This window comes from Lycorma delicatula, chromosome 1, assembly GCF_047948215.1.
Source record: "Lycorma delicatula isolate Av1 chromosome 1, ASM4794821v1, whole genome shotgun sequence".
Classification (NCBI taxonomy): Eukaryota; Metazoa; Arthropoda; class Insecta; order Hemiptera; family Fulgoridae; genus Lycorma; species Lycorma delicatula.
In genome coordinates, this window is record NC_134455.1 from 338,699,259 (window position 1) to 338,711,735 (window position 12,477).

General features: G+C 28.8%; 1 protein-coding gene across 1 annotated transcript in view; it reads left to right on the forward strand.

The window, feature by feature from the left end:
• Window positions 1–1,210: 1,210 nt before the first annotated feature.
• Su(Tpl) (Suppressor of Triplolethal) overlaps window positions 1,211–12,477 on the forward strand; it is a 164,503-nt gene continuing 153,236 nt past the window's right edge. The window contains exon 1 of the mRNA XM_075382271.1: window positions 1,211–1,557. Coding sequence (XP_075238386.1) covers window positions 1,426–1,557 — 132 coding nt within the window. The 5' untranslated portion in view covers window positions 1,211–1,425. The remainder of the gene's footprint in view (window positions 1,558–12,477) is intronic.

Consider the following 12,477-nt stretch of genomic DNA (forward strand, 5'->3'; position numbering starts at 1 on the left):
CATTATTTGATACCACACACTAAAAATTTTGACTTTTTCATTATTTTAAATTCTAAAAACACTATTTTTATACAGAGGAAAATAAATTTCACATTAACTTTTTTTATGCACTAGGGGAGATATCTTAATGAAAATACTTTCTATGAGAGTTTTTTTTCAAATTTTGAGGTGAAATTTTTGCTAAAATGCATGTTGAGTGAGTAAATTAAAAATACAATGGGGTCTGGCAGAATAGTTTATTGATCAGCTGGATATTTTCATACACTCACAATTCTGGATATGGGTGAGTGTATTCTTAGAACCTTGAGCCTGAACTCAGTGCTTTTAGTATCTAGAGGAAAAGAAACTTTTGCACCATACATTTCAGATAGTGAATGTGAAATTATGATTAATATTCTGGTGCTCTATCCTGGATAAGGTACCTCTAATCTCCAAGTAACTGTAGGTAGGATGAAATGCCCAGTCCCTGGAGAAGACAAGTAGCAGACCACAATTATTTTTTGGTCTTGTTTTTAGTGTAGTTCTAAAAGCCAAACAATTTTTATATCAAAAATAATATAAACAGATTCAATTAAAGTAATATTTGAGTTCTCTTAATAGTTTCTAGGGTGAAAAGTAGCTGGTGGGGACCACCTGACTCATACTACATAAAATTTAAATTTGGGGTTGTTATAAACATTCTTACAAAACATACTTCTTCTAATTACAGTCAGAATAAAGTTATTGGTGTAGAGTGAGTTTGACATCATACCCTCTCCAACCCAATTATAGCAAAAATATCAAGCATTTCTGCTTTAAAAGAAATTCTTTAGAAAATGTATTTTAATATTTTAAAACTGAACTCCCTTAAATTTATGCATGATGATGGATTTCTGTTGTATACACCCATATTATATTTATTTTCACGCGTTTTATGACAGTGATATTTACGGCAGTATACATAACATTAAATGGTATAAATTGATCTTAAGAAAAGGCCTTCGTACGCTTATTACAATTTTTGTGTTACGTAGCAAGTAAACAGGACTTACGTCAATCAATTATTTTCAAAACGTGCGTTGAAGCAATCAGATGTTTGGCTGACCGTTCACCTACAAAATTCCCCCACCATATGCTAAACTGTCTGCTTGCTCTATTACGTGCTGCCATCTTGTGAATTAAGTTAGAAACTATAAGACAGCTTAATTCCTTGTATTGTAACGTAATCGGAATTTTCTGTCATTACTGTAGTGCAATATGTAATAATTTTATTTTATACGTGTAACTGTTGAAATATGCATTTGTAATTATTGTGTTTGTTAAATAAATTATATTGTATGTTTTTAAAACAATGTAATAATGTCGGTGATGTAGCTCGTTGAACATAAATAGTTCTTTTGACTAACAAACGTCAGCTGGTTTTATAAGTGTGAATGGTAGGTAGAAATGGCGGCGCTGGTGGCAGGTGTTCAGTATAGTTTGTCATCGCAGGGAAATTTTAATGAGAATAAATCTTTAATATTTGTGAAACTTACGGATTCGGCTTATCGTGCAATAGAGGAATATATAAGAAATAAGGTGAGTAAACTAAATGTTTAATTTTGATAACGCTTATTTAGTCATTGGGTTTTGTATTTTTAGATGGTGTAACAGTTGTCTGCAAACGATGTCGCCATATTTTACTTAGCCAGTGCCATTAGTTAGTCATTTTTTTTAAAGTCTTCGCTCTAATTTTGGTAGGGTATTTTGTTTCGTTTTTGCATTTGGGATAATCGCTATTTTATGAAATTAAGAAAAAAGTGATTTTTTTTTTACATCGCCACGTCAACAAGCTAAGTGTAGAATTTGGGTTAAATTACCAATATGAATTAGTTCAGATTTAAGTAACTTAAATAAATCCGAATGGATTAAATGTGTGATTCATATTTCTGCATCCTTTTTTGTCCGAACTTTTAAAACTTGTTTTAGCATGATTTTTATTTCATTAGTAGAAGCATAGATCTAACCTTGAAAATGATTTGCCCAAATTGGAAGTGTGCTAAGGAACTACTCTGTCCTTTTAAAGTTATTGTACCATTACTTTTTTATTTTTACATTTTTTATTTTTGAAGCTACTTAAATTTAAACATTTACGCTACTGTTTATTTTGTCGCTAATTTTCTTGATTTTTTCTTGTTTGAAAATATTTTTTTTACCCTCAATATGGTTGATGGTATAGTTAGAAATGGATCCCTTATTGTGGATATTATGACTACTAACATTTAACAGCAGTTTTATTCAGAGGATTTATAAAAAAAAGTAGTATTTAAATTAATTTGGGAAGTTCATTGGTTAATGAGATGTTATTTGAGAAAGTTTATCATATTTTTGGTATAAAAAGATTTTTTCCAAATCAAGACAATATGATTCTTTTATCTTTTTAGATAGTTGTTTGAAGAATCTGGGTTTCTATAATAACTTCATTCACTTGTATCATTTATTTTTTTGTATTATTAAATTTTAGGATTTGTTAAGGAATATATATTTTAATTTTATTTTTCATATTAAGTATCTGAAATCTATCTGATAATGTTGATATAATTGATTGATCATAATGATGTAAAAACTGTATTTAATGAACATTTTAAACTAATTACTAACTTTCAAAATATTTGGTGTTATGCTAATTTTATAGCTCTTTTGTGTAGTTAACACTTATAGTGCTTAAGAATTAAAAAATGGAACTTGATTTTCTGTAAATATATTATGACTTGAGATGTGAAAAGTCTTGTATTCAGATTTGATCCAATACTTGTACAAACATAAGCCATGTTAAAAGTTTATGTTAAGCAGTAATTTTGAACAACATATGGCTGTGATTCGTGTTGTTGTTTTAAGTTTAATATCATACAATCTTATTGACAGAAAATTGCTTTTGTTCATTTCTTTTTTAACTGTAATAATTGTACTAAAGGTGTTATTTTTAGGTATTGCGAGTTGTAATAATTGCAGTAAGAGATTGATAATTTTAAGCATAGTTGCTTAATTAAATAGCTTTTTTAAGGTTTACAGGACATCATCTGTACATGATACAAATCTATTATATCCAGAAGAAGGCTACTTAGATCCTGGATTAGTAGAAATATAAAAAAAAAGTATTTCACAAGTGAATTAATTTTTTTGCTATTATCATGAATATAATGTAGTGAACAAAGTAATAAATCGTTGGGGATTTGTAAGATCGGCAGAAAAAATGGAAAGTGTTAAAAGTTTGTGGAACATATGTTTAGAGAGAGATATTACATTTTTTTGTGTACTTTGGTTCTGTGTATTTATCTTTTTATTTTTAGTGTTGATTATTCCATAAGTTGTGCATTTTTTTTTTGGCCAGATCCAGTCATGATTGAGAAGAGTTTTATTCTGTATCTGGAAAACACTTTGCTTTTCTGAGAATTATTTTGTTTTGTTAGTATTCTCTTCAGTTTTTGAATTATTTAACTTACCCGAGAACATATTTTTTTGACTAAAATGAGTATTCATCTTTTAAAAATAAATTTTTACTTAATAATTTTCATACAGATTTTACATTATTTCTATTTTCTTGATATGAAGAACAGTTTCCTGTAATGCTCTGTTTATGGCTTTTATTATTGAGATTAGTTTACTTCTGGTACTGACATGTATTAAAATAATGTCATCAATGTTGAGATGGTATGATTTTATTGATTATATGTCTGTCCCTGGCCTACCCATATTCCCTATTCAATATTTATTGTAAACCAGTTATGAATAGTTGTTTTGTTAAAATAAATATATTAATAAAATTTAATTTCCAAAGTTTTTCATTAAAACCTTTCAGAATCGCATTCAGTGTCCTTCACACTCACTTGGAACATGTAAATCTTACAGTCACAAAGATAAATTTCACTCATTTTTGTTTACATTATCAGTCCTATTATTAATCTATCTACGTATTATTTTCAAAATGTTAGCTTTGTGAAATGTGTTTTTACTTATTAAAACACTGGCTTTTCTTATAAAGAGATTATATTTTAGAATGTTTCGTGGAATGGATTTTATAGAGGGTCTATTTATTAATTATGGAATATTGTCAGCATTGCTTGCATGATCATATGTTGATGGTATTTCTTGCCTCCTTCAAACACCTTAGAATTACCGAATTAGTATGTCAGTTGCTAACTCCTTATTTGTATTATCATTTTTCATCTACTCACTATTGACAGTTTTTAAAAAGTAGAGATTTTTACATTGCAACTGTAACATTCCACAAGAATGAAACTTTTGCCTGGGACCTGACAACTGTAGAAATAATTAATGAATTAATTATTATCAAAAAAAAGGTTGTCAATTAATAGAGTTTTTAAGTTGTGGTTCCAAGGTATACAAACAAGTCTGTTTATATTGTTGGAATAGTTAATGTTAGTGATCGAATTTTTACTTTCTTTTTTGCTCTTAAAACTTATGTTTAAGCAGGCATTTTTCCTTTCAGATGATTTTATTTTTATTTATTAGTTCTGTTTTATGCTTCTAAAAATCGTTTAAATTCTTGTGAAGAAATTTAAGCTTTTAATTTTGAATCAGGATTACATTTATGTTTTATGTGATTTCTTTTTTTATTTTCTATGTAAAGATAAATTTATTCTTCTTGTAACTTATTTACTGAAGAATTTCATGAATAAAAACTTACCTTTATATCAGTTGTAAATATTTTAAATTATGTTTTTCTCAGTTGTGATGTATTACAAAATTCATTGTTATTTGACAGTTTAGTTATTAAAGAGGTCAGGTTTTCTTAAATTTATTTGAAAATCTTATTTTTCAGATACTGAATAAATTAAATTATTCTTTTCAGTTCTTTTTTTTTTTACAAATTATTGAGATTATTATCAGCATGAAAAAAACCCTAGATATATACTGGTTTGAAACTTACCTATATTGTTCTTAGATTATTAAGTCAGACTATAGTCTAATCTTAGTACCTTGCTGTTTCCCTTATATTTCCTATTTTATAAATTATTATCAAAAGGAATATTTTTCATTAATAAATGATGAAAGAATATGTGTTCAAATCTTACCTAATTATAGATCACTTCAGGAATGTGTAGATGTTTTAGTTCATCTATAACAAAAGGAATATTCCAGCATTTGTCAATAAGAATCAAGGAAAACCTCAGAGTTGAGCAGCATGTTGTTATATCTATTACAATATAAATGCGTGTTTTAGATTGTTGTACATCTTTCCATTAGCATTGGGTTGTGCACATTATGTGAATCGCAATTTCTTATCATAGATGTTTGTATAAGCTGTTCATATATAATTGAACATATGTTACTCTTTAATGCTGTCTATTTGGTTGTTTATAAGTTTTTATTAGCTAATCATTATAATTGCGGGATAAAAAAGTTTTTAAAGAGTTCATTGGGATTGTAAATGTGTTCTTACATTAAATTTTTAGGTTTTTTCCTAGCCTGCTTGTTGTGACATTCAGGCTTTGTCATTCTTCAGTCATTTTTCACTTGCATGAAGATTAGTCCAAGAATAGTATTTTATGCTGTAGGGATGCCCTCTTTAGAATTTCTCACAAATTTTGAAAAAAAATTAGGTGTTATTTATGTTAATTTGAAAATTAGGTTAGTTCTTTTAAGTATATCATGTAATGTTGAAGCGTGTGTATAAATAAATGTTGTCTTGTAACCAAGAAACCTTATAAACAAGTTTATATATTTCTGAAATAAATTCTTTTTTCAATAACATTTTCTAAATATATGTTCAGTAAACAGATAGAGGCAGGAAGATCCATCTGGAAAGCCTGTTGTTAAAATTCCTACTCATACAGCCCCTTAAATTGTGGAAATACTGGTCTTACACTATGTGACCTCAGCATTAACCTTATTCATTCCATCTTGCCTGTGTATTTAGTTACAAATTTTATATGCCTTTTCACTTTATTTCATCGATTATTAATTTTATTTCTTAATTTATGATAAAAAACATTTGTTTTTGATATTTTGGAAGTGTCAGAGACCAAGTCTTATTTAAAATTATAATTTATATTTAATTTTATTGCACAGTTACTTCAAACATTTGTATACTTATTTTAGAAGTTTGAATAGGTCAGTTAACAGTCTTACCCTGTAAATGATATTCTCGATGTCTTTAAATTGCATTTTTTAAAGCTATTGGGTTTTTCCTTTTTATACTTTGAGCTTATTCTGTAAATCACCTGAACATGAGTACATATTCTTCTGGTTTGATATGAATGTATTATCTTTATTTTTATTTATTTTTCTGTAAGTGCATTATTGCACTTTCAGTCCATAAATTTAATTGATATTTTAAACAGATTTTTTTTTTGACATTTAAAAAAAAACTTGATTTACATGTAAATGAGTGCTAGTTCAGGAAAATAATGATTGGGTTTGCTCATTTGAAGTGATGTGTTAAAGATCATAAGTGGATGTATGTATGTGTATACACATTCATATAAATATGAACACAATTGCAGATTTGTAGATTAATTAAAATTCAAACTATTGTTGGAAACTGTTGGGTTTAGTTGTTAGCAATTAAGAATTTAACACATTTATATTATTATTTTCTAGTGTAGCTAAATCTTTGGAAAATCCACTTTGAAATTAATTATTGCATTTTGTTATTAAGTGTCATGTAGCGACTAAAAGTAATGAGTTCTTATTATGTTGTTACATTTTCTGATTCTTAAAACTCATGCCGCTTAATTTAGAATATCTAATTACAAGTTGTGATATGACTTTAAGAAAATGCAGTTCGTAGTAATTTAATCTTAGAGCAAGATTTGGCACTATTATATTTAATTTTTTTTTGTTTTTTTAAAGTTATTTATACCTGCTGATGTAAAATCTGATATTCTCTTAGTTTATTTAGATTGAACTTCGGCTTTGTTATGTAGAACTATGTTAGGATTTCATCGCATATGTTTCCATAATAAAAAAAAATTTTGCAGTGGATTAAGAATCCTAATTGGAAATTGGAGTAGATTTAGAGTTTAAGCAGTTTTAATTAGGTATTATTATTCACAAAAAATTCCAGAAAATTGAAATATGATCATGCTCTTCATTTGGATTCAGCTGGTTTATGTGATTTTTTAACTGCTTTCTAATGTATAATACTTCTCTGTTCAATGTTTAGAAGGTTTTTTTAATGATATTTGAATGATAAAATACTCACTAGTTGGAAAGTAATGGAAGTATCATAGGATGTTATAAAATCTGAAAACAGTTAGATGAATGCTCACAGCCTCTTCCAGAACCTGTAAGTAGTAACCAATGAAATTTTAATTGTTAGGGTAAAAATTGATTTGATAATTATTTTTTCAGTTTAGAATTGACTGCTATACATCTTTGTTTTGAATTACTAACTTGGAAGAATGGGTGGAAGGTTTTTTCCTGTGATTTGTTGTTATAAAATGGATATTAATGTGTGTGATGCCATATTGTTGTGTATAGCTTGTGGTTGGGCTGGATTGGTGTAATATTGTGAAAGTATTTCTTAAGATTGATAAATGTTTCACTAATACAGTTGTGTTTTTCTATGAATGGTTAACTGATGTGGACTGTCAGGAATCTTCTGAGCTTTATTCTCTGTGATATGTGTTCTAGTTTAAAGTGACTGAATGCAGAGTCATCCAGAACCAACTGAAGTATTTTTCTTTGTCACTCCGTGCACAGTATCAATTCTTTGAATTTCATACTTTATTTCTGGTTATGACAGAAAGTTCTATTTTTATTTCTTCCTGATAGTTTTGGATTTACATATTTCTGTTTAAAGTAGAGAGCCGATTAAGTTAAATAATTGGGTCGTGAAAATTTGGCTTGACCAAACCTATTGGATGATAATTTCTAGTTTACATCTGCATATTTTTTTGAGAAACATTTTGGGCATTTCATGTAGTTTAGTAGCTGTTGGCATGTATTAAAAAGAAGTCTACCAATCTAGCTATATCAAAATCAACTTGTTACAAATTAAAGTAGTTATTTGTCACCGTTCTGTATAATATTAATTTAATTAATTTGTTGTATGTATTGATTACATATATGTGTAATTAATATATATATGTATCAAACAAAAGTTATAATTGAAAATGTTTGGTAATTTTTTATTCTACTTAGGTCATTTTATCGTTTCAAGAAAACTAAATTTTTTTAATAATAATTGTTTGGTAAAGTCAGTAGCCTTTTTTTGTATTTCTTGGATGATGTCATCTGCATTTATTTACTTTGATACTGTATTTTAGGTTCGTCCAATAAACTGCTGACCTCCAATGAAGATTAAATAAAAATGACTTTTCCGATAGATTAAAAGAAATTCTGTATTTTCTAAGATCTAATAAGTCTCACTTTCTCTCTGATTCTGATTAACATTTTTCAGAATATTTGTGTGAAGTAAATTGTCAGTTTTGTTTATTCTGTTACTTGCAAGGAGTTCCTGCTTAGTTGAGATTTTTTTTAATGTTTAATGTTTGCGATACTTAAGAATTTTTCAGCGGAATACTTTTTATTAATATGAAACCAGTTTCATGAAAAGGTGACCAATTTTTCTAATTTTTAAATTATATTTATTCTGTCTGGTTTTTAAATTAGATTGAATTGATTTTAACCTAGTGCAGGAGGTGTATGTTTTAGATTTCTGAAATTTCTGGTCGTGCCAATCTGCATGCATATGCACACAAACAGTTTACTTATACATAAGCACATAAATCATTAGTTCAATTCCCATCGGAGGTAGCTTTTTATGGAAGTTGTAATTTTAGAAAGATCTTTTCTTGATAAGCTAATTCTAGGTAAGATATTGTTACATAGTAATAAAAAAAAAAAGAATTAGTTTGCAAGTTGCAAAAGCCATCTAATTAGTGTAAATTTATAATGTCTGATATTTAGTTTATTTTTGTTCTTTGAAATGCGGTTTGTAGATGTTCAAACATTTTTTGTGTAAATGTTCTTTGATTTTTAAAATTTGCTTAGAATGGCAAATAAAAAATACTTAAGCTCTATCCTATCAGCTATCAATAAAAAAAATGTATCAATTTTTACACATTATGTGTATGATTTTTTTAAATAAAATAATTGTGAAGAGATATTCACACCCATTTTTGAGTGTCTCAGCAAAGTTTTGTTCTGAGTTTAGAAATTCAGAAAATGGAACCAGTTTAGTAAACGTAACTTTACCCTGAGGTACATGTTAAATTATTTCACCTATTTTTGATGACTGGATTCATTTAAATAAATTTATTTAATGCTGCAATTAGGTATCCACAGCATTTTAGTATTTCAGTGTTACAAACTTTTTCAGTGGTATGTTCACTTTCAGTTTTCCACGATTTGGCTGAGCTGAGTTTTGTCATCTTATTTATATTTTATGTGTTGGACATACCCTATAATTATGAGAGTAATAATAAGAATAATGAGTAATAAGATTCTGTAAAATAAATTTCGAATGTTTTTATTAACAATCCAAAATTGAGCTGCAGTCAGACAGTAATGGTTTTTTAAATTAACTCACCGACACATTTGTGATATGGGTTTTTGCAACGTTTGTATTGATTAGCGGTTGTACTATTATTCTTGCTAAACTTATATTGTATTTGATATTAACTTTTGCTTTATTTAAAAAAGGGGGAAAAGGAAAATATTTGTGGCAAAAGAAATGTGCATGTATTCATGACACATTTTTTTTTATAAACATAACTACAACGTGTGCACAAACTTTACACAAGTTTTAACAGTTTACTTTGTAAATATGAGAGTGCATCCGTACTGATTTGTCTATTCAGTCTGCTAAAACGGTAGATTGGACTGTTTTTATGAGAGCCTTACTTATGAATATTTGTACGCCAATATTGAACCTCTTTCCAGTGGTTATCTGTCATTCTCCTGTATGTTTGAAGTAATGTTCTTTTCTGCGAAAATAGCAGAAAGGTGGGAACGGTTTATTATTATGAAGAAGTGTACCCGACTTGTTTGTTGCAGAATAGTTTATTTGTAATTTAGTAATTCCATTGTGACGTTAGATATTGTTACTGTAATAAGCTTCGAATATTTATTTTCGTGCTAAGATAACTTCGTAAATGTTAAAAAGGAAGTATTAGAGCAGGTAATGATGAAAACTCGTTACAGATGACGAGGTATTACTTTGAAAGGTCTTGTTTTGATAAAAAGTTTAATAGAGCCAAAATGCTTTTTAGAACATTTGACTAGTAAATGATTACATTTTTTTAAAAGGAATAGTGTTCATGTGATCGGTGCTGTATTGCTTTGGTGTAAGATTTCGGTAAGATTCCTTTGGTGTGTCCGTATCTGATTATTTGTCAGCTAGGTATCAGGTAGCAGTTATTTTGAATCGTTTTTGGTAATTTTTTAAATAAGCTTTTGTAATAAAACTATAACATCGCTTTGACATGGAAAACCCGACCTTATCTACCGATATTTCTATTTTTGGGATTCTTCTGGTCGATACAAGAACCTAACCGGATCTGCTCATCGAATAAGTAGTCCATCATCTTTCATCTCTTCTTTCCCGATAACGGTTCTGTGCGTGTAGCCTATCAGCCCGGTGGATGCTCACACCTTAATCCCTGAAGTGCTTATTCGGAAAAGCAAGGCCTTTTATCCCCTTTAAACTGAAAAAAGGTTTTATTTTCAGTTATTTTTTAAAAATTACATACAGAATGCTAAAATAAGTACGTTCAAGATGTATTCCTTTCACGATGGATATTAAAATTTTATCAAAACTTCGAACCAGTTAGGTTCTTGAAATTTAGTTTTCAAAGAAATATTTTTTTTTAAATAAGCCGTAAAAATAACTAGCGTGCTTGCCTGTGCTAAAATTATATGCAATAATTAAATACTGTTTACAATAGCTAACACATAGAAATTCTATCAAAATTGTATGAATGTTTGCTTTGAAAAATATATAATATTTTAATAAAATATTTTTAAATCATTTTTAAATAAATATTTATTTAATATTATTATATATTAGATTTTAGGTATTAGTCTTATGTTAATGTAATTGTACTACTAATACGATTACGGTTTAATGTGTTGTTGCTTTTCAAGTAATGTGTACTTATTAGATGTGCTCTGTTATCGACCAACCAACCCTTCGTTATATATTGGGTTAGAGATAATTACGAGAGTACATCATACTTATAATAATTGCAATGATGTAAATAGTTAGGCCTGAAGAAGCAGCATCTCCGATAGGTAACTGTGTTTATGGTAACGTAATAATGATGATGATAATGAAATACGATAAATTTATTGTCAGACATTATCGGCTTACGGGAGACCGGTTCTCGTTCAACAACATCGATATCATCGCATAGTACGGGTGACAGTTTTGTTTTTGCCGTGTTGATGTTTTAGCTTTGCTAAACAAAATTAACAAATGTTGAGCTAAAAATGCCGGTCTCCTTTGGCGAAGCGGTAGAGTTTCGGTATTTCACTGGAGGTCCTGGGTTCGTGGTTTCGAGCCCTGATCAGGCACGGCATTTTTTATACGCTACGAAAATGAAAGTTTTCATCTTATCCCCCATGACATAAGTTTTGTTTTATGCGGAAAATTAATCATAAAAAAACTCGTGGGAAGTCTCTAAAGTTTTGACAAATTTGAATGGAAATAAGATGTCGATGTTAAATAGCCAGCCGATTAGTTGCAGAAATTAAGTTAAAGATTAGGTACAAACTTATTTGTACCTACTTTTAAGTTTGGACTTGTAGTTACCGGTACAAACTTCGTTCGTCTAGGGAGAATGTTTTGAACAGATCGTGAAAGAACGAATGTGGGTTTTATTCTTCGTCTGTAATACAATACAGAAACTTTAAAAAGTCTGAAGACTTGAAATTAAGAGAACAGTGGCTATCCGATGTTCCATTATTCTACGGTGAAAATAACAGTGGTCAACATAATTTAATATCAGAGTTAACGGCTGATTCTTATACTACTCTTTATGCTGATTTCATATATGTTAATAATTTTTTCTATCGGGCTCGGTTTTTTTTGTAATTGAAATTTCTTTTGAAACAAAAAATGTATGGTGAACGTAATATGACTGTATGCATTTCGTATTCACCTGAAATCTATTTCTTTTGGATTTTCTGCTCTAATTTGCTACTGGTAGATCCCTCTTTAGATTCCAACAGCTGTCAGTTAACACTTTTGGGTTCCATTTTTCCCGGTATCGTTTTTCCAATGTAGATATCTCCTAGTAAAAGTGTTCTCCATTTTCATCACTGATGGTGCCGGAAAAAATCCAAATGTGAATGAAAGAAATTGATTTTGAGTGTTACGTTACACCCAAGTTCTTTGTAGTTTTGAAGTTCATTCACAAGTTCTATGTAGTTACTGGCCTTATGGTTTTACAGGAAGTTGTATACCACATTTTGAAATGATTTCCATGCAGCAACCTCCAAGCCATCCTAACATTCTTCAAACGCTAGATCCCTCATTAGTTTATTTTT